Below are 24,384 nucleotides of genomic sequence, written 5' to 3'. Positions count from 1 at the left end.
TATCGACTTCTCACCCAACACCACAAGGCATCATTCGCATTGGCTTCGTTTACACTTTTTAAATTAATATTACCAAGGATGTACGCTGTTTGAACAGACAAATACGCCATATGCTTCTGTTTCCTCTTATAAGGATGAATTCCGTAAGGTTTAGGGTATTTTTTGCTGGGTCAAATATTGCCTTTGGGAGCGTTTTGGTTTTGTTCTCATCAAATTCAACATTGCATCCAAAAAAGACCATCAGCTGCAGTCGATGGCGCGGCGGTCCGACATCAGACGATATATCATTTAAATCCCTCAAGTCATTCAGAAGCTTTGGATTTAGTGCCATTTCTGAGAGGGGCCTCTAAGGGGGCGCTAGCCTCGCCGCACCGCTTTGTTTGTCTGTCTGTCCGTCCGAGCACGGAATGTGCTGCTGAGCTGATTGGCTGAGACGGAAGATGATGTATGATGATCAGAGCGCCGCTCACTTCCCCTTCTCCTTCTCGATTAGATTTCAACACGAGGTTTCAGTTGAATCAAATATCTGCTCTTGAGTGGCCGGCTTCTTCGGTGTATTTCTGGCTCCCACGATTTGGTTCAGTACGCCTTTAATTCTATTCCGAACTCCTGGTGATGTCAGTGATGATGTCATCTCTCCACCCATTGAGTTATTGAGGGGCTGTCGTGTAAATTCAACAAGTACACTCATCTAAACTGGACTAAAATAGACAAAGTAACGAAGAGTATAGACGGTAAACTCTTAGACGGTCGGATGAGGAAAATCACGCAGGCAGAGAGATGAGCTGAATATCCATCGATGTATTTATTTGCAGTAAGTCAGACAAAGACAGAGGGCTTTCCGCGGCCCTTGAGTTGAGCCGCGGAGCCCTAGAGCATACCTGACCAGTACGGGCAGCTGCCCCCACAAGCTTAACTCAACATTGTATTTACAGCCATATATATGTGGTCTACAACAGAGGTGTTCCTGGCAGGACAGACGGTATTTTTACATACGAATGTCATTGATATGCAGATAGAGTGACGTATGAGACTGGCCTCTTGGTGGAAACAATAGAGCATGCTACCTTCCTATCACACCTGACCAGCCAAGCCACTTACTATCTAGGATGGCTAGACCCTGCTTTTGAATGACAAAGGCAGGCCTTGCATAGACCAGAGTGACTGCAGACTTTAAGACAGACAGAACACCTTTGTACAAGAACATTTGGTTATAGAATGACGAATTATTGAGGCCATATACGACATAATTCCCCCCTTGACCATCACCATGATGATGGTCACATAAAAATATGGAACAATAATTCTATTATACCCCCCTTGACCCAATCACATGACATACTAAACATAAGAAAAGAACAACGGAAAGTGACACTTTAAAAGTTCCCCAAAAATAATTCCAGGCATATATGAAAATTGACATTTGCACTTTACATTTTAGGATACACAGCTTGTCATAAATGATTTCTCTTTAGCCTCATTTAGCCCTGATAGTTGAATATTACCGCTTTCTTGATATTTAGGACGTCATAACGCATACGTTTATATTGCTTTAAATTCTGCTCTATTAAGGCATGGTTGCTTACCTTAACAGGCCAGAGTCTAAATTATAATAACGAAAACTCTCTTCACGTCTTGAGGAAAACCTCTCTGATTCATAATAGGCTATACTTATGACTCAATTTACCTAATTATTTACTCCAATTTAAACCACTTTTCTGACAACTATAGGTAATCCTTCAAACAATGCAAAAATGGAAAAAAATGATTAGCACAATTAACTGACATTTAAACACAACACACCTTTGTCCTACCCCTGTGTTTCAGTTTTTAACTCTCATGGATTAGCACTTACTCTGTACGCCGTGAAACCAGACAAAATCCCACAGCACACAGTGCAATAAATTCTCTAATCCATGTGCCAAACAACCCACATTATAACTTCACCACCCCAAACAGGACAGCCCGTCTAAAAGCTACAATTAACAGGCTCCTTGCAATTCACAGAAACACACAAGTTTTTTACAGACGCGCTTACTAATCCATTTATACTTTGAAACTATTTCCTTCAGAAGTTTGATCCGGACAACAGCACGCTGCAACTTCACTATTCCAGTACCACCTTTAAGGCCTGGTAAATGACGAATCGACCTACGCTGCTACCGTTTCCTCACTCACTCCCAAAGTTCCAAGTTATCTCGATATTAACAGCAAAACCTCGCACGTCGCGGCACCTAACTGCCTTTTTTTTAGTTGACTTATTATTCGCACACTAAATTTCATACGAGAAAATAATAATTAGCTCTATTAATACCAAGACGAATTACGTACTGACGCGTATTGATAGGGCCACTATCGTCCGCCTGACACAGCCACATACAATTGTTTCAATCGAGCTAAACATTATTTAATCATTTCCAAGACCCATAGGCTCTTTAATCAACTTTTTTAACTAATTTAAACTTCGACAAAACACATATCAACACATGCCTACATTATATGTTGAATAAACTTACATTACACAAACGTTTTGAATACAGATACTTAGGACTGTTGAATCTCTTCCATCTGTTATAAATGAACTCTTTTGGTGTCGCAAAACATTGTCTCTTAACTTTGTTTAATATCTATTATTCGTTTGAGAAAAAGTCAATCTACCGTAAAAACACAGTCACTGCTCAAAAATGAAGCGATAAACCAAAATTACTTTTAGCCCCATACTAGGCCTACAGACCGAGTAAGGTTAATAGATTTAACTATTCTGACCACCATTTTCGCTCTGGTTACTTTAGCCCACAATTCGACACAGTACTTATTCATACTGTATTTTAAATCTTCTCAAATATAATTCCCCTTTTACACATGTGACGTACCTGAAGGCATTCGTGGTCAAACTGAGGAACTGCATCTTGTATGAAGAAACCTTGTTGCAATGTTTTTTCCGCGCACTGCCACTCACGTGTGTGTCCATTGTCCTTCGTCCCATCCAACACACAGTCACACTCCCCCCTTCCAGACATTATGAATATGAAATATCACAATGACTGGAAAGAAAAATAAACGCAACACCGTGAGCTTGCAGATCTGCTGTTTGAAGAATGAAGAATGAATGAAAAACGTTTTCTCCGCTCGCGATCGCTGATGAGATGAATCGCGCCGTGCCGTCCTCTCGCCGCATGCCGTCATGAAAGCTCTCGGCCGCCGCTTGGTCGGAGACCCCCCTCGGTGGAAGACTCACTCGTTGAAGGGCCCTTGTAGAACGCCTCCCTCCTCGCCGCTGCTTGCTTGCCGTGAAGAGACGCATCCGCCCGCCGCTTGTAGTGTCGCCTTCCCCGGTCGGATCGCCGCCGCTTCCCGCCGATTTGTGGAGATCCGCAGGTCGCCCGTCGTTGCGCTGTAGAGGCGCTTTCTCCCGCTGCTGCATGGCGTGTCTGGAGAGCCGCTCCCTTCGCTACGTCGCCGTCCATGTCGGAGAGCACCGCACGTGCTGTTGGTCCCCGCATCTCTTTGTTCCGCCGTTCGCCGAAAAAATAAAATTCAAAACTCAACGCCAACTTGTCCAAATTGTCCACTGGTCCATTGTTCGTTTTACCTGGAATGGAAAACCATCCCAAAAGCAGTTTTTTCAGGCTCCAACTTGTCGTGTAAATTCAACAAGTACACTCATCTAAACTGGACTAAAATAGACAAAGTAACGAAGAGTATAGACGGTAAACTCTTAGACGGTCGGATGAGGAAAATCACGCAGGCAGAGAGATGAGCTGAATATCCATCGATGTATTTATTTGCAGTAAGTCAGACAAAGACAGAGGGCTTTCCGCGGCCCTTGAGTTGAGCCGCGGAGCCCTAGAGCATACCTGACCAGTACCCCACAAGCTTAACTCAACATTGTATTTACAGCCATATATATGTGGTCTACAACAGAGGTGTTCCTGGCAGGACAGACGGTATTTTTACATACGAATGTCATTGATATGCAGATAGAGTGACGTATGAGACTGGCCTCTTGGTGGAAACAATAGAGCATGCTACCTTCCTATCACACCTGACCAGCCAAGCCACTTACTATCTAGGATGGCTAGACCCTGCTTTTGAATGACAAAGGCAGGCCTTGCATAGACCAGAGTGACTGCAGACTTTAAGACAGACAGAACACCTTTGTACAAGAACATTTGGTTATAGAATGACGAATTATTGAGGCCATATACGACAGGGCCCTCATCATCGTAGACGTCACATTCTGTGCTCAGCCAATCAAATCACCACAAATGTCACACACACGCGCGTGCGTGCGGCTCCAACAAACTGCAGAGGCCAATGAGGCATCCATTTTTCCCTCTGTTTGTCTGTGACCCTTTTATGCCCATATATGGAGATCCCTGTATATGACACCTTCAAGAGTTTTAGAACGTCCACGCCATATTAGGGCATTAGACAGCTCCGTGGTGATGTCAATATGAATATAAAGTGCTATCACGTTATCACTATAAAGACTCAGTTTGAAGTGAGTTTCCCCAGTAATCTTCAGGTACCACTCCCATTAAGAGCCTTCACTGAGCCACAGTGGTGAGCAAGATTTAACCAACCACGTCGAGCTGTACTGGTGAGCAAGATTTAACCAACCACGTCGAGCCATACCGGTGAGCAAGATTTAACCAACCACGTCGAGCCATAGTGGTGATGGTGAGAGATTCGTTCCTTCGGGTGAAGTCAGGAGGATCACCTAAGACCTCCTGCCAAGCTGTGGTTTCCGTGGGGAACCAGATCTACTCCTTTGGAGGACTGGAAGGAAATCGCCGTCTGGACTCAGGTATGATGGATGTGCACGTCTTGCACACGGACCAAGACTCTTTCCGATGGGAGAAAGTGTCCCATGGCTCGTTCCCCAAAAAGGACGAGTTCCCCTCTAAGCGCATCTACCACACGGCCGTCCTCGTAGAAGATATCGTCTACGTGTTTGGAGGGACTGCAGACATCGGAGAAAAGTCAATGGGTTTCTGCAACCAGCTGTGGGGATTTGATGTCAAAACTCACCAATGGTTCAAGCCTCAGACTGTCGGTGATGTTCCAAAGCCGATGTGTTTCCATTCTGCCTGCGTCCTGGAGAGGGTCATGTATGTCTACGGACTGTGGCATGTGTGGGATGGAGGTTGGATTACAAACGCTGGCGTCTACACGTTGGACACCAGCAATACACCAATGCAGTGGGCTTTAATTGAAACGAAAGGCCTTCCGACACCTCATTTAGAAGACCATTCTGCCACCATGATTGGGTTAAAGATGTATGTGTTCGGGGGCTCCCCGCAGGAAGAGGAATATCACAGCTGTTTCAACGATGTCACAGTGTTCGACACGGAGAACAACACCTGGCAGAGCGGCGACGTGGCAGAAGTGTCCCTGAGGCCTGACGGACGCTCGCGACATTCAGCCTTCGCCTACAAAGGAGAGCTGTACATATTCGGCGGCCAGACTTACGTACCGTTTCGCGTCTTCAACGATCTGTGGAAGTTCAAACCAGAGACCTCGTCCTGGACCAAGCTCCAGGCCGAGGTCCCGCCCGGGAGAGAGGGCAAGGGCTGTTGCATGCTGGGAGCTCGTATGATCCTCTTTGGAGGCGTTGAGGAAAACTTTGACCTTGATGACATTGACAAACCGTCGTCGTCATCATCACCCGAAGAGGTTGATGATGGTGAAGACCTGTATATCTTGGATGTTGAGGACGCCTGTGTTGACGACGCTATGCAAATCACTGGAGCAAGATCCTGTACAGTGCAGCAGACACAACTCATGGGAGAGATTGTGTGTTCAGTTTGACCCACCAGTTTTGGAGATCTGGCTGAAATCAGCGAGTTGAGAAAACAGGCTTGAAAGGTTCACTTCTGTGGACTCTTAACATTACACCAGCTACATGTTTAACCCATTCTGAACGGGAACCCATTTTGGTGTTCGCATCATGTTATGCTTTAGCCATTGAAAAATAGCAGATCTACAAGCTCGTAGCGCGCCACTCGGTGGCGCGCTATGAGCTTGTAGGTCTGCTATTTTTGAAAAAAATCGAAGAACGACTGACATTTTTAGAATCTGATCTCAGGTCAGAATGGGTTAATCAGTCCAGTGTGTGTCCAGTGAAAACCTTGTATGAATCTGATCTCAGGTCAGAATGGTTTAAGCATTTACTTCATACATTTTCAAACCAGTGCCGAGTGCACTGTGCGCTCCATCCAGCCAGGGAAACTAGTGCTGCTGGAACACCCCATCATCGCAGTTCCTGTTAATAATAATAATAATAATGAATTTTATTTATATTGCACTTTTCATTCACAAGGAATCTCAGAGTGCTACAAGGTTAAAAACATATGATCTATCATAAAAGGTTAAAAACAGGGCTAACAAAAACAGTGCAAAGTGACAGTTCAGCACAAAAAGGCCTTCCGAAACAGGAAGGTTTTCAGGCCTGTTTTAAAACATTCCACAGTCTGCGGCTTACAACAATGCACATGGCTAAACCTCCGTGCTCTATCCTCTTTCATTTGTCCTAGGCCAAAACCAAGGAAGCTCTGAGAAGGAAGTGAAGTGGTCACGTGACTGGGCTGCGCCATGACACTTTCATGGGAGCCAAACTATACCCGGAAGTTTGGCAGAACAGTTTGATAAAGAAGAGCACAAGTTGATGGAACAGCACATTCTACATCCTTGAACAGCGCTGGCCGGTCGTTGCAGTACTTTCAGATCCTGAAACACCACAGAACAAGAAATACTTGGACTTGAAGCCAGAGCAGTGGGTGTTGCTGGAAGAGCTGGTGAAACGGCTTCAGCCATTTGAAACTGGTACAGTTTACCTAAGTGGGCAGGATTATGCCACAGTGTCCTGTCTCCCACAGTTGGTCAAAGGGCTGCAACGGTCCATGGAGAAATGCCAACTCAAGACGGGCCCAGGTAAAAATGTTGTCTCCGAAAGCCAAAAAAGGCATCACCCAAAGATGGGGAAGTCTGCAGACAAACCCAGAGAAAAACCCAATTATGCTTGCAGCTTCCCTTGACCCAAGGTACCTGGAGTTGAGGTTTCTGGGTGCTGAAGATGGCAATAGGGTGAAAGGGGCAGTTGAAGACCTTGCCATCAAAGAAGCAAGGGAGAGTGCTGGTGACTCCACACGAGTCCAGCAGGACGTCGTCATCAGAGCAGAAAGATCAGCCCTGGATGACCTCCTTCATTCTGACACAGACAGCCAGAGTGAGGACTCTGATGAAGAGGAAATCCTGGAAGGCCAAAAGATCCACAACGTGAGGAATGAAGTTCAGCGCTACTTCACACGGCCACCTCTAGGCAAAAAGGAAGACCCTCTCAAATGGTGGGGGGAAAATGAGAAGAGTTTCCCCACACTGTCAAAGGTGGCAAAATCCTTTCTGTGCATTCCTGCAACATCCACCCCGGCAGAAAGAATCTTCTCTGCAGCAGGGAATATCTGCTCTCAGAAGAGAGCCAGCCTCACACCAGAGCATGTGGAGATAACTAACTTTCCTGACATTGAACATGCGAATTTGATAACGTGTTCCTTCCACGCGCTACGTCCAACCAGGGAAACTCCCCCCCCCCCCCCCCCCCCCCCTGTCAGGTGTAAAGGAGCAACTTGGACACTCAGAGCCCAGGATCACATTAGATGATTGACACAGGGGTGAAAAATAAGTTACAAAATCGTGGGATAAAAAATATATTGAAAAAAAGAAAAAAACATGCAAATTTGAGTCTCATGTTGCAGGAGTTGTGTGTACTGTGTAGAGTACCATAGACTAGAGAGGTCACACACACACACACACACACAGCCTACATACACACACACACACACACACACACACACTCAGCCTACATACACACACACACACACACACACACACACACACAGCCTACATACACACACTCAGCCTACATACACACACACACACACACACACAGCCTACATACACACACACACAGCCTACACACACACACACACTCAGCCTACATACACACACACACTCAGCCTACATACACACACACACTCAGCCTACATACACACACACACACAGCCTACATACACACACACACACACACTCAGCCTACATACACACACACACACACACACAGCCTACATACACACACACACTCAGCCTACATACACACACACACACACACACTCAGCCTACAGTTTCTCTATGACAGGCTGTCTCTCTCACACACACACACACACACACACACACACACACACACACACACACACACACACACACACACACACACACACACACACACACACACACACACACACACACACACACACACACACACACACACAGACCCAGGAGAATCAAAGCTGTACTACCAGACCAGAATTCTTTCATAATGTGCCACGTTTACAGAATGCACCTTTCTTTTAAGTATATTGCTGCTACACACCTCAGTTTGTTTACATAATCAGAACCTTTCCTACAGAAAGGTTCAGAGTTTATTTTTGTTTTATATTCAGCAGCACTTTATTTTATTTGAATACTATTAGTCTTTTTGTGTTAATGTTTACAGAGAGATGTTATGTACTTGCTATATTTAGCAGCACCTTGATTGATGTTAATGTTCTTATTGCACAAACCAGAGCTTCAGGTTTGTTATGCAAGAAACTGTCAAATAAACATATTTTTGAAGGAAGTATTCATTTTCATTGTTTATATTGTATTGTTAGAACATGCCTATAAAGTTCACAGTACATTTTAAAGGTATTTGCAAAAAGGTGCCATTTTCCGATTAATCAATTCATCGTTTAAATAATCGGCCGATGTATCGATTATGAAATTAATCGTTAGTTGCAGCCCTAGTGGTCACGTGACTCAGGGCTCGAGATTAACGGCGTCCCGGGGACTGTAAAATATCTATTTGGGACGTAAATGTATCTCATTCGGGACGGTTTCGGGACGAGAGGAGTTTTTACACTGAAAATGCGCATTTCGTGTGCAGCGATAAGCAGCATGAGAATTTGCCGTGCCGTCAGAGTCAGACAGTTGACAACAGCAACAACAACGCACACACTACATTCACCCAACGGAATCATAGGAATTATATTGCTTTTGCCCCGTGGATGGGACATTTAGATTGAAAAACTATCGGTTGGAAGCGTGCATAAAACCATGGTTGTGTGCCACAGAAAGGTTCCATATGGACATGGGGCTACAGTACTACACCAACGTTTAACGTTAGCTTCCATGCTAGGCTTGCTAGCTGGCATCGGGAGGCATACTATCATCCGACAGAGCAAGGAGCAATGCTCCGAGGTGCGCTGCGGGTCGGGAGAGGGTTGCGGTTAGGTTTAGGTGTCTGCCCCGGGGGAGGTTAGGGATAGGGTGAGGGAGGAGGTAGGTTGTCGTTCGGACCAATGCTCCGTCAGATGAAAGTACTGCACTCGCTGGCATCGACATTAAATAAGTATATATCCTCTGAAGCAACAGATGTTTTCTAATGCTCAGATTGTTCTGGAATTGCTGCCCCAACACTGGAATGCACACCCCAAAACGCTCTCATTCTTGATTGTATTTATTATTATTATTATTTATTGATCCTTCGTCTTAGTATTCCCCCTAATAAAGTTGTTTTTATTTGTTTTCTCATGCCAACCATGTAATAGACATTTGAGTATTCATATTTTATACCTGCATTGCTGCACGTTATCTGTTGGTCTTTATCAAGTAGCGTACACCACTACTGTAGTCACTATTCATTGATTCACTGGTAGGCTACACCAAAATAACAAAATCCATTTTAAAATAAATATCACTGTTCTCAGGTCGAATATTGATATGCGATTAAAATATGATTAATTTAGATTAATTAATTACAAAGCCTCTGATTAATTCGATTAACATTTTTAACCAAGCCCTATTTTTCGTCTGGGAGCATTTTGACTAAATCAGTGTATCTACAGAAGAAACATGAAGCCAAACAAATAATGTACTGCATGTATTCAATACAGTACATTATTTGTTTGGCTTAATTGTATTTCTATTACAATAGGAATACAGTTATTCATTTCACAATTTGAGTGGTGCTTTTTTGTACTTTTTTTCCCCCGGGACGGTATACATTTACTTTGGGACGGTTCAAATTGTATTTTGGGACGGTTCCGGGACGGTGGTGAAAAATGTTAGTCTGGAGCCCTGCCCCCACACTGTCAAAGGTGGCAAAATCCTTTCTGTGCATTCCTGCAACATCCACCCCGGCAGAAAGAATCTTCTCTGCAGCAGGGAATATCTGCTCTCAGAAGAGAGCCAGCCTCACACCAGAGCATGTGGAGATAACTAACTTTCCTGACATTGAACATGCGAATTTGATAACGTGTTCCTTCCACGCGCTACGTCCAACCAGGGAAACTCCCCCCCCCCCCCCCCCCCCTGTCAGGTGTAAAGGAGCAACTTGGACACTCAGAGCCCAGGATCACATTAGATGATTGACACAGGGGTGAAAAATAAGTTACAAAATCGTGGGATAAAAAATATATTGAAAAAAAGAAAAAAACATGCAAATTTGAGTCTCATGTTGCAGGAGTTGTGTGTACTGTGTAGAGTACTATAGACTAGAGAGGTCACACACACACACAGCCTACATACACACACACACACACTCAGCCTACATACACACACACACACACACACACACACACACACACACACACACACACAGCCTACATACACACACTCAGCCTACATACACACACACACACACACACAGCCTACATACACACACACACACAATCAGCCTACAGTTTCTCTATGACAGCCACAGGCTCTCTGTCTCTCTCTCACACACACACACACACACACACACACACACACACACACACACACACACACACACACACACACACACACACACACACACACACACACACACACACACACACACACACACACACACACACACACACACACACACACACACACACACACACACACACACACACACACACACACACACACACACAGACCCAGGAGAATCAAAGCTGTACTACCAGACCAGAATTCTTTCATAATGTGCCACGTTTACAGAATGCACCTTTCTTTTAAGTATATTGCTGCTACACACCTCAGTTTGTTTACATAATCAGAACCTTTCCTACAGAAAGGTTCAGAGTTTATTTTTGTTTTATATTCAGCAGCACTTTATTTTATTTGAATACTATTAGTCTTTTTGTGTTAATGTTTACAGAGAGATGTTATGTACTTGCTATATTTAGCAGCACCTTGATTGATGTTAATGTTCTTATTGCACAAACCAGAGCTTCAGGTTTGTTATGCAAGAAACTGTCAAATAAACATATTTTTGAAGGAAGTATTCATTTTCATTGTTTATATTGTATTGTTAGAACATGCCTATAAAGTTCACAGTACATTTTAAAGGTATTTGCAAAAAGGTGCCATTTTCCGATTCATCGATTCATCGTTTAAATAATCGGCCGATGTATCGATTATGAAATTAATCGTTAGTTGCAGCCCTAGTGGTCACGTGACTGGGCTGCGCCATGACACTTTCATGGACACTTTCATGGGAGCCAAACTACCCGGAAGTTTGGCAGAATGCACTGGAGTCAATGAGAGCTCAGTGACCAGCTCATGAACACTGGAGTCAATGAGAGCTCAGTGACCAGCTCATGAACACTGGAGTCAATGAGAGCTCAGTGACCAGCTCATGAACACTGGAGTCAATGAGAGCTCAGTGACCAGCTCATGAACACTGGAGTCAATGAGAGCTCAGTGAACCAGCTCATGAACACTGGAGTCAATGAGAGCTCAGTGACCAGCTCATGAACACTGGAGTCAATGAGAGCTCATAGTGACCAGCTCATGAACACTGGAGTCAATGAGAGCTCAGTGACCAGCTCATGAACACTGGAGTCAATGAGAGCTCAGTGACCAGCTCATGAACACTGGAGTCAATGAGAGCTCAGTGACCAGCTCATGAACACTGGAGTCAATGAGAGCTCAGTGACCAGCTCATGAACAAACATTATTTATGAACAATTGAGACCTTTTGTAAAGTAATCACTTCTGGAAAATAACAGAAGACATGTAACACATTATTGTCTGCTGTGTTGTTATTCGATGTGTACACTGTGTATTTTTTATAGAGGTATGGTATCTCTATAAAAATAGAGATACCATAAAGTACATTTCTGAACGCACCAAGTATCGCAGGACTTCCCACCGTTTCCTGTCTGGCAGCCAAATATCGCGATACTTCGGAGCCAGAAACGATACCTGCTGCTGTTTAGAATGATATACTGTGCACATCGAAAAGTAAGTGATTAGAAAACAACCTGTGATATATGTCTTCTGTTATTTTCCAGAAGTGATTACTTTACAAAAGGTCTCAATTGTTCATGAATAATGTTTGTTATGAGCCGGCTCCATTCACTGCCATGTATTCATTGCACTTCCTGTGTGAGTTTGGCTCCCAGTCACGTGGGTGGCTCTGTACCATTTCCCTCTACACCAAATATCTTCACCGAAAACAGACGATCTGAGCGTTGCGAGATTGCAGATCGGCTATTTTCGTAAAGATTCTAGTGTCACGTGTGTCGTACCTATACCATCGTGTCAGAGGCCTTTCCATTCAATCAAGAAGAAAATTATCATTCATTCACTCCATCCAGAAAACCACTCTTTCTCCGCCCCTCTCTCGCTCTCCAAGGTGACATCATGTAGGGGAAAGGGGAGGGTTGCCAAAAGGCACGGAACCGCCATTAACCCATTCTGATCTGAGATCAGATTCATACGAGGTTTCCACTGGACACACACTGGTCTGATTAACCCATTCTGACCTGAGATCAGATTCATACGAGGTTTCCACTGGACACACACTGGTCTGATTAACCCATTCTGACCTGAGATCAGATTCATACGAGGTTTCCACTGGACACACACTGGTCTGATTAACCCATTCTGACCTGAGATCAGATTCATACGAGGTTTCCACTGGACACACACTGGTCTGATTAACCCATTCTGACCTGAGATCAGATTCATACGAGGTTTCCACTGGACACACACTGGTCTGATTAACCCATTCTGACCTGAGATCAGATTCTAAAAATGTCAGTCGTTCTTCGATTTTTCAAAAATAAAGCTCATAGCGCGCCACTCGGTGGCGCGCTATGAGCTTGTAGATCTGCTATTTTTCAATAGCTAAAGCATAACATGATGCTAACACCAAAATGGGTTCCCGTTCAGAATGGGTTAAGTAAATAAATGGATAAATGGTGCATTTATATAGCGCCTTTATCCAAAGCGCTTTACATAGATTGTGCATTACATTCACCCATTCACACACACATTCATACACCGAAGCCATGCAAGGTACCAACCAGCACATCGGGAGCAATTTGGGGTTCAGTGTCTTTGCCCAAGGACACTTCGACATGTAGACAGGAGGAGCCGGGATTCGAACCGCCGACCCATGGATCATTGGACGACCTGCTCTACCTCTTGAGCCACAGTCGCCCCGAATCACAGTCTAAAACTGTCAGCAACACCTGCACCTGATTAGGGCCTGGGTTAAATACCCTCCCCGTAACCATGGCAACCTAGGCCTTGACAAATTACCAAAGCCATGCAGTGACATCATTGACACAATAAGGAGGCTCAAATGGCTCTTACTGCTACTATAGGCCCAATCGCAATTACTTACTTTTTGATTGTGTGTGTGTGTGTGTGTGTGTGTGTGTGTGTGTGAGACAAACTTGAACAATGGGAAATGTGAAAGTGGAGAAGAGCTCTATGGTGGAAACTAAATGCAAATTTTTCATTTAGTCAGAAAGTTGCACTATATCTGAGTATTTGTTTTATTTATTTTGTATACAGTTCATAAACCTTTCAGTCTGTATGCAAGTTGCATACATATAATTTAAGTTGTATGTGTGTGTGTGTGTGTGTGTGTGTGTGTGTGTGTGTGTGTGTGTGTGTACCTTTGCATAGCTGGCGTCCAGGTCTAAGTCATAGCGAGGCTGGACTTTAGGTGGGCTGGCTGTAACGACAGGGGTCAGCGTTCAGTGGCTTTGTTTGAAGTTCTTCTAGCAGCAGCAGGTATCAGTGTCTAACTAAGTACATATACTCAAGTACTGTACTGTACTCCAAGGTGTGCCGTGATTTTTTTTCTTCCAGTTTTTCATGTGTTTATGAGGTGACAGTACCCCTTGGAATGGTTCATATGTGCAATTTATATTTAGGGATTCTAATTTCTTCCTGGAAGCTGAAACCTTGACAGTCAAACGTGCCAATGAAAAAAACTGATATAGTGATATCACTATATCACTGCCACCATCCGACGCAGTCCACAAGTTCACAATGTGAACAAAGTGAACTTGAGAAGCAGTGTTGATTTCGTCGACTAATGACAAAAAATTGTCGACTACCTTTTTTCACTGACGAAAACTAAATGAAAACTAAGCTATGATGACTAAAACTAAGACTAAATAAATTGACAATTTTGTCAACAAATAAAAACTAGACTAAAATGTTAGGAAGGGACAAGAGATCCAGTATAAGTAAAGGACAAGTCATTTTACACTTGGTTGCATACTGGAAATAGCAAGTGTAAAATCAGCCATTAGACAGCATCAAGGCCCGCCAAAATACATTTTAGTCGACCAAATCAACTGTAGATTTAGTCGACTAAAATCTTGTGAAATTTAGTTGACTAAAACTAGACTAACACTAAAACATTCCAGGTGACTAAAATGTGACAAATTGAAAACTATTCAAGAGACCATGACTAAAACCAAAATCTAAATTTGCTGTCAAAAACAACACTGTTGTGAAACTCAATGCTGCCCCCGTGTGGCGGAGTCAGGTTAGGTCTACTACCACCACTACTACTACTACTCACGGTCCTGGAAGAGGAGTCCAACGACGGACTCTGGGCTCACAAACATGATGGGGTCGTCCCGGGTGGTCCTGGGGAAGTTCTTGGCCTGCCGGTTGGGGTCCAGCACCAGGCGGCGCCCCTCGTACAGCAGCTCCTGGTTGTGAGGGGCGATGCTGGTCCGGCGAGACATCAGCTCCTGGAACAGCGTCGCCCTGTAGTGCAGAGGTTCCAAAAACGTTCTCATGTCAAGGACCCCCAAAATGACATTCATTAGCCCCGCGGACCCCCCATTTGAAAATATATGCCATAAGAGAAGATTTTTACGGCTCTAGCAATGAATTTCAACCATTTTCATTTCAAGGAGCCCCAGTTTGATATACAACAGGCTACGTACCCCCATTTAATGGCATTTCTATCTCTGGGAGACTATCATTTAGCTGGAGAGTGGACCCCCTGGAACTCCTCGGGGACCCCTAGAGCCTGGGATAATAACTACAAGCTATAAACGTGGTATGGCGATATAACGATCTATTCAGCAACGTTTTTCTTTTCTTTTCTGTGTAGAATAGATTCAGTTGATCCTTTATGCATACATTATCAATGCAAATGTTCCATCAACCAAAAACACATAGATTTTTTTCTTTCCTATGGGTGAGGTCATACTGTATGCGATGTATTCATATAATAATAATAATTATTATTATTATAATTATTATTAAATGTGTCCGTGGCAAATTCTACATTTTGTTTTTAAAAATGTCAAGCTCTACAAGCTCATAGCGCGCCACCGAGTGGCGCGCTATGAGCTTGTAGATCTGCTATTTTTCAATAGCTAAAGCATAACATGATGCTAACACCAAAATGGGTTCCCGTTCAGAATGGGCTAAACTTGTATTCTATTCCTAGAATACTCTTTCATCTTAATAATAACTAATGACCGAAAATAGCCTATCTAGTCTAAGCTCACAACACGTCGCGCAGCATGCTTTCACTGAAGACATGCTGGAACTCAATAGAATCCAAATGACTGAAATCAGCTATGCCGCGGGTTCGACTCCCGATCCTGACGGCCTTTACTGCATGTCACCCCCCCCCCCCATCTCCTGTCAGCCTACTGTCTGTCCCTCCATAAAAAAATAAAAGGCGAAAGCCACAAAAAATAAATAGGGAGGGAGAGAGAGAGAGACACAGAGAGAGAGACACAGAGAGAGAGAGAGAGAGAGACAGAGAGAGAGAGACAGAGAGAGAGAGACAGAGAGAGAGAGACACAGAGAGAGAGAGAGAGAGAGAGAGAGAGAGAGAGAGAGAGAGAGAGAGAGACAGAGAGAGAGAGAGACGTGGACACAGAGATTAAAATAGGGTGCATTTTGCATCCCAAAACACAATTTCTAAAACGGGTAGTCCCAATACTTGATTCTGATTGGCTGGTTACCGTCACGTGACCGCTGTAAATTCCACCGATAACCCACTCCTTCAATCACTTTATATCATTCGCAGCTGATTCCAGCTGTACTGGGGAAGGGGAGCGCTTGATTGCTTTACAAACACATGCCGTGCGGGAGTGTAAGCACCGCCCGGCTCATATGACTGTGAATGTGTGGCTCCAGGCAGCCCCGTAAAGACATCAAGCGCTATTCTCCCGTCACATAGCCTACTTGCCGAGCACAACAAGGAAGTGATGTGGCTCGCTCTGGTGGCGCAAAGCGTAGCTACTTTTGTGAATTCAATAGTTTTATTAGGTTAATAATAACCATCCCTGCATCCTGGGACTCATCTCTAAAAGACCATCCCTGCATCCTGGAACTCATTTCTAAAAGACCATCCCTGCATCCTGGGACTCATCTCTAAAAGACCATCCCTGCATCCTGGGACTCATTTCTAAAAGACCATCCCTGCATCCTGGGACTCATTTCTAAAAGACCATCCCTGCATCCTGGGACTCATTTCTAAAAGACCATCCCTGCATCCTGGGACTCATTTTTAAAAGACCATCCCTGCATCCTGGGACTCATTTCTAAAAGACCATCCCTGCATCCTGGGACTCATTTCTAAAAGACCATCCCTGCATCCTGGGACTCATTTCTAAAAGACCATCCCTGCATCCTGGGACTCGGCGGGCAAATACAGATAATTCTGGGGGTCCTTGACATGAAAATGTTTGAGAACGACTGTCACAGAAACACAGGATTTTCAGAAAACCGTCAGGATTTAGAAGACATTTAGTAGAAATCCTCAGGTCTAAAGTGTGTTGTTGATCCATGATGTAACTCACCTCATGGTACATGAACTGCAGGGTGAGTGCAGACTTCCCCACACCTCACCTCACCATGATGGAACTCACCTCATCGTACATGAACTGCAGGGTGAGTGCAGACTTCCCCACACCTCACCTCACCATGATGTAACTCACCTCATCGTACAGGAAACTGCAGGGTGAGTGCAGACTTCCCCACACCTCACCTCACCATGATGGAACTCACCTCATCGTACATGAACTGCAGGGTGAGTGCAGACTTCCCCACACCTCACCTCACCATGATGTAACTCACCTCATCGTACATGAACTGCAGGGTGAGTGCAGACTTCCCCACACCTCACCTCACCATGATGTAACTCACCTCATCGTACATGAACTGCAGGGTGAGTGCAGACTTCCCCACACCTCACCTCACCATGATGGAACTCACCTCATCGTACATGAACTGCAGGGTGAGTGCAGACTTCCCCACACCTCCGCTGCCCACCATGATCACCTTGTGGAGAACCAGAGAGCTCTGGTTCTTGTTCTTCCCGGAGGCCATGTTGTTTCTGCTGCTCTGAGAAAATACCTTTAAAAAGTAACACATCAACAGAACAGTAAGTTCTGACACACTTTCACAGTTTCCATGAATTAACAGAAAAAGAACAAGAATCTGCACAAGGTGTGTTTGATTTTAGCCTACCTTACTATAAGGGCTTTAAGCAACTAGTGGACTATTCAACTAGTCGACTAGTACATCCACTGTAAATCCACTACCTTGTTGGTACTAAATAAGAAAAAAATACAAATATATTTTTTGTAGGCCTCAAGATCAGGTAGATTATAGTTATAGTCACCAATCTACACAGTTTTTAAATGTACAAATATATATATTTTTACATAATAGGTAGTTAAACAACTAGTCAACTAGCAAACTAAACAACTTGTCAACTAGTAAAAATTACTAGAAGTGAATGCCCTACCTTACAGCCCCCACCCCCCCCCCCTCTCTGCTCTGTGAAAGACAAAGCAAAGAGACAAATAGACTGACTCTCATACATGATCCTCCAAAAATATAAAATACAAATACAAATACAAAAAGGAAAAAACTGCCTTGTTGACTTTATTTTTTTTGCTAGAGTTTTACTTTAAAAAGTAACAAATCAACAGAACAGTATATTCTATTAGTGGACAGGTGGTTCTGAGCAGGAGACAGTTTCCATGAATTAACAGAAAAAGAACAAGAATCTGCACAAGGTCCAGCAGGTATCTCCTCTCCTCTCCTCTCCTCTCCTCTCCTCTCCTCTCCTCTCCTCTCCTCTCCTCTCCTCTCCTCTCCTCTCCTCTCCTCTCCTCTCCTCTCCTCTCCTCTCCTCTCCAACACTTGATGAGGACGACAAGAGCCTTTGGAATCTAGGAGGAGGAAGACGCACAAACACACGCCACGGAAATGAGGATTAGTGTGGCTGACATTTTGATGGATGTAATAATATCCAACTTTAGTGTAATGGCAACTGTAACCTCATCCAGCCACGGATTGTGATACCTGATCTAACTAGAGAACAGATGACAGTGAAGTGTCAATTTAAGCCCATTTTAATAATCAGGGCTGCACATAAGCGGTGCGCCAGTGCGCATGCGTCGTCAAAATTAAAAATGCGCTGTCAATCAAGCGCCGGGAAGCGCTTCTGTACCAACAGCGGGGGCCGACCAGAATGATTATTATGGCCAGAATACTAGTAAATTCTGTGGCGAGAGCATTTCCCACCGACTGTTGTTGTGGGGACTAATTGTGGGGGGAAATAAATAAATAACACAAAAAAGCAAACTGCAAAATCTGACTAAATGAGAGCATTCCGGAGCCCGGCCTCTTTATAGTCTGTTTTAAAAGCTTGGCAACTTTTTTAGTTCTGCTGATGGGACATCATTTCATTTGATTTAGCCGTTCAAACATGACATGCCTGCACAACGCTGGCTGTGGGATAACGGAGATGCATGCATTTCCGTATTGTGTTTGTCGGGAAAGCAAAACAAGGAAATTAGATACTATCTCACACAGTCTTGACATTTTACTGTGGGCTACAATTTGATCTGAAAATGATCCTAGAATTGTGTGCTAATGACCCATGAGTTTATTCATTTATTGGTAATTATTCGGAATTAGATAAGATCCATTTTTATTTATATAATGTAGCTACTGTAGCACCTTTTTCAAAAGTAATACAACAGCCTACTCTACTGTATATGCCTTACATAGTACCAGTTCACAGACTGATGGCAGCAGAGACAATTCAATCCCTCGGGATCAGAGTCAGACAGACTATAGTAGTGCATGATGGTTCTCAACTTTTTCTGGATCACGGCCCACTAGAAAATATCCAAAGCGTTCGCAGAAGGAGCAGTTCACCCAAACCCCATGACGCCTTGAATTCATGGACTGATGGACATGGGTTTTTTGCATTCCTAAGCCAATAATTCGATGCCCGGGTGGCTGCTCAGTAGGAGACTCAACTGAGTACTCATGAGTCTCCTACCGGAGTCGTCGCTGGTCATCAAATTATTGGCTCAGGAATGTGACAAAAACTAACAAAAATGTCCATGAATTCAAGGCTTCATATAGGGTTTTGATTCATACTTCACTAAACAGCGTCCCCGCTGTTTACATTTCTGACTATAAATGTTATAGTCAGAAATGTAAACAGCGGGGACGCCGATGGCCTAGCAATTAAGGTGCAATCACATATAGGCTCCAATGCAGCCTGACAGCATGTCAAAGGTTTGATTCCTGAGCACTTGGCCTTTGCTGCGCGTCACTCACTGTCTCTCTCCCTGGTTCCTGTCACTCTCCACTACTACTATATTCAAATAAAGACAGAAAAGGCCCAAAAATGTATCTTAAAAAAGGAAAACAAAATGTAAACACCACAAGGTATAGTCAGACATTTAGGCAGACAAAAGGATAACCGGGTGTGTACCGGTAATTGGAAGAAAATACGTAATTTTTGGGATGAACTTTAATGGCTGCTCTGTGACATTCATATAATATGGTACTGTATGTATACGTGTGAGGAATGGTGCCGGCTGTCCCTGATGGTTGATCATGCACAGCTTGTTAGAAAAGCAGGGTGGCTTTTCTTCTGAGGTGATGTCACCGCTGCTGCTGCCCACGCATGAGTCACACACTGTAGTGTGCACATGACAACCATGTACGTACTGTATGAGCACGCAAACGCGTGAAAAACGCATTAAAGCAGCAGCATGTACTCAGATGTTTGCATACTGTACACACATGTCCTGGCTAATTCTCACACACACACACACACACACACACACACACACACACACACACACACACACACACACACACACACAATACTCATCTTTTACTTTGTCTAATAACAGCCTAAAACATGAACCTTGGTTGAAAAAAACTAAACAAAGTTGTTCTTTAGCCTTTATGTTTACCGTTGTATCCATAATGCACACCACAACTTTAATGTAAATATATAGCCTATAGCCTATATGTCACACTTAATGCTTCTCTAGCCATTACTGAAAATTTGCCTAATTGATACACTGTACCTACTGTACCGCCTTGACGAAATTAAACTTTTTAGGGGTTCTGTTCTCATTTGGATTACGTAAATTAAGTTAAACTAAATTAGTTTATAACAAAGGCATATCCTTTCTCGTACTGGCACAGCACAGCTATAACCATTTGTCTATTTCTAGAAAAGTATTAGCATTTATATTTGAGGGAATGAATGTCGCTTCCAAGAAGAAGAGTGTCAGAGCAACTTGTTAACTTGCAGCAGTTTCAAGCTTAGGCTATAGTCGCGTAGATCGCTTCCAGAAAAGGGACATCCTACGCATTAAAAGTATATCGTCGCTATCGGGTGGAACTGGAAACCTCTTATGTCCAAAAGTGTTTTCAGGAAATGGAAGGATGTAGAAGTAGTGTTCAGAAGTAAAGAACCTCTGCCCGTACAGGGCATTGACTTTGACTCATTCTAACAATTCAAATGAATCCAAAAGAATAAATAACCGGGGGGGGGGGGGGGGGGGGCGAAAAAGTACAACACATACACAAAAATGAGCAACAACATGTCAGGTCCTTCCTAAAGTCATATCTGATAAGCCCAGGCAAGCAGGTCTTGTCAGGTCAGAGATTTGATGGAACCACACAACGCTCCTCTGGATTCCTAACAGTCAGAGCCCTGCTGCGGAGTGGACGTCAGAGGTGCATTACACTCAGCGTTACATTAACGTTGCCTGTGATGACACCACCAAAGCCAACATTTAACACAGGACTGCACTGCAGGCATCTATAGATGATGTTTTCTGAGAGTTACAATGTAGTTCTGTTCCCTTCTTCCACATCATGGAAGTATAGCTCTGTTCCATAGCCTTCCGCTTCGCAGAAGACTATGCGACTTACCGGTTTGAATCTCAAATCGAAATCAGACCAGCCTCTCCTCTTTAGTGGAAATCTCACGAACGTTTGACCTACTCACCAATACAAACACGGGTTGTGTCAATAGAAAGCCTACTTTCCTTAGTGGACGCACTCTGAGCCCCCCCCCCCCCCCCCCCCCCCCCACCACCACACGTATAAACTGTACTTTTTGGCCAAAAGGGGATTTTGTTTCCACCGGAAAAAAAATATTTTTAGTTACTCCGCTGCGCCCTCTACTGATATTGCCCAGAGAACTGCCTCATAGAGAATATTTTTCCTCCGGTGGAAAGAAATCCCTTTCTGCCCAAAATGTACAGTTTATACGTGTGGTGGGGGGGGGGGGGGGGGGGGGCTCAGAGTGCGTCCACTAAGGAAAGTAGTCTTTCTATTGACACAACCCGTGTTTGTATTGGTGAGTAGGTCAAACGTTCGTGAGATTTCCACTAAAGAGGAGAGGCTGGTCTGACTTCGATTTGAGATTCAAACCGGTAAGTCGCATAGAACAGGCTATGGAACAGAGCTAATGGAAGTATAGGTGTTGTGGAAGAGAATTTGCATACAATGCTGCAAGGTACGACCAGCCTGGCTGCAGACCAGCCAGGCTGCAGACCTGCCAGGCTGTCTGTCGGACATACTCTGTCTGTGTGATTAAGAGCACCAGAGCAGACAATCTGGGCCAGGGTGACTAAATGTAGCGCTGGCCCAAGACTAGAGGATAAGTGGTCCAATTTTGAGGTTGATTCTCCCCTCCCGACAATGGCGTACGGCCTCCCTGACTTATCGATCTATCTTCGTATGAAGTAACCCATTTAGGCCTGACGTCGAAATTTAAAAAATGGCTTCTAAATTCTGACAGTTTTCTGAAATACCTACTGTATGTTTCTATATCAGTGTCTACCAAATCATACCCTGAAGAAGGCAACTTGTTGCCGAAACGTTGGAAAAATATATTTGTAATTTTGTATGGCATCGTGACTACGAGCTGTGCAGCCTCTTTCCTTTCTTAGTCAAAGGACCCCCACATTGACATTTATCAGCCTTGCGGACCCCCATTTGTACGTCTCTAGCAGTGATTTCAACCATTTTAATTTCCAGGGCCCTCGGTTTGACATGCATTAGCGTACGGACCCCCATTTAATGGCATTTCTACCTCTGGGACCCCCTATTTAAATCAATGTTAATTTAACTAGGGTTAGGGTTAGGGTTAGACTATAATTTTATGTAACTCTGAGTTACAGACCCATAAGGGTCCATTTGGTTCCTAACTATCATTTAGCTGGGGACCCCCTGGGACTCCCTCAAGGACCCCTGGGGGTCCCCGGACCCCACTTTGGGAACCACTGGTCTATACTGGAGCGTTGTGATAGTTGCCTGGCTATTGTATATAAACTATTATATTATATAAAGTATTATATATAAACCAAACCTTCTACTGGAGCGTTGCGATAGTTGCCTGGCTATTGTATATAAACTACTATATTATATAAACTATTATATATAATCTAAACCTTCTACTGGAGCATTGGGATAGTTGCCTGGCTATTGTATATAAACTACTATATTATATAAACTATTGTATATAATCTAAACCTTCTACTGGTAGAAAACACACTGTTACATTCTATTGTATTGTTTGATTGATTGAAATATTGAACAGTTTGCAGAATTATTTCAAGCACAAACTCAGTACAAAGTCTGTTAACTGTGAGTGGACGACCCAATTAAGCATTACACTTGTTTACAACAGGGTCCACCATGTTCAATTCATCAAAACATTTAGAGACGTACAAATAGACACTTCTATATAGTTAAAGAACAGAACAGGAATTCATCATAAAGGAGGTAAAAAGGGAAAAGATACATATACAGTGAGGGGAAAAACTACCTTCTACTGGTAGAAAACACACATTCTTAGTGTATATATTCTTATTGTATATATTATATATTCTTATTGTATATATTCTTATTGTATATATTATATATTCTTATTGTGTATATAGTATAAACATAAACATACCGTCTTGTTCTGGTAGAAACGCCTCCAGTCCAACGTGTGTACTTGAAGCTAGCTCAGCGTTAGCTTAGCTTACTAAACAAACAAACTCTGTATGAAATAAATAAATTCCTCCCGTTTTCACAACGAGACAATCTGTCCGTTATTCTCTTTAGTCACACAGACACAGGCTCGTTCATACCGTTTAAACATCATGAAGAAAGGTTTCCTCCATGGAGGATAAGCTGTTTATTCTAATAACTTCTAACAGACTTTCTGTGAATCTCGTCCACTCTGCTCTGTTTGTTTACCGTTTCCACCCGGACGACAGACAGGGACGGTAGAGGAACTCTGTCCGTCTCTCTCTCTCGTCCGGGTGGAAACACACACACTGTTCTGAGTTCCTGTCGGCAGGAACCCCGTTTTTTACAGAGGCAAGTTTCGAATTGCAGCCATCCGTAGGTGCCCTTTGAGAGCGGTTTTGAAGGAGTCAAGGGATTCACATGTCTTAATGACTGTTGGTAGGGCGTTCCACATTTTGGTGGCATAGGAGTGAAAAGAATTTAGTCCCTTGTTTGTGCCGAATCTGGGTTGTACATCATGATGCACTGTGAATTGATTGATTGATTGAAATATTTATTAACAGTTTGTAGAATTTACAGTACATGTTAAGCACAAACTCAATACAAAGACTGTCAACTGTGAGTGGACGACCCAATTAAGCATTACACTTGTTTACAACAGGGTCAACATTGTTCAATTCATCAAAACATTTAAAGACATACAAACATTTAGAGACATACAAATAGACATTTCTA

The 24,384-nt window shown here is 43.5% G+C and overlaps 2 protein-coding genes across 2 annotated transcripts; one reads left to right on the top strand and one right to left on the bottom strand.

Annotated features, from left to right (window-relative positions):
- Positions 1-4,680: 4,680 nt before the first annotated feature.
- Positions 4,681-5,814, top strand: LOC310867709 (kelch domain-containing protein 3-like; the record flags this gene model as incomplete). The annotated part of the gene is made up of 1 exon (XM_083777827.1): positions 4,681-5,814. One exon carries the CDS (start codon positions 4,681-4,683, stop codon positions 5,812-5,814), a length of 1,134 nt encoding a protein of 377 aa, XP_083633953.1.
- Positions 5,815-7,188: 1,374 nt separating this feature from the next.
- LOC310867708 (serine/threonine-protein kinase TBK1-like) lies at positions 7,189-23,871 on the bottom strand (the record flags this gene model as incomplete). Its single annotated transcript, XM_083777826.1, has 6 exons — positions 23,769-23,871; positions 17,566-17,706; positions 14,900-15,090; positions 13,980-14,038; positions 7,380-7,463; positions 7,189-7,257 (listed from the first exon to the last, which is right to left on the bottom strand). Exons 2-6 carry the CDS (start codon positions 17,568-17,570, stop codon positions 7,189-7,191), a joined length of 408 nt encoding a protein of 135 aa, XP_083633952.1. The 5' UTR covers positions 17,571-17,706; positions 23,769-23,871.
- Between the last annotated feature and the right edge of the window lie 513 nt (positions 23,872-24,384).

Source organism: Protomyctophum parallelum (genome assembly GCF_964188405.1).
Source record: "Protomyctophum parallelum genome assembly, chromosome: 12".
NCBI classification, from domain to species: Eukaryota; Metazoa; Chordata; class Actinopteri; order Myctophiformes; family Myctophidae; genus Protomyctophum; species Protomyctophum parallelum.
This window is presented reverse-complemented; position numbering and strand designations above follow the sequence as displayed.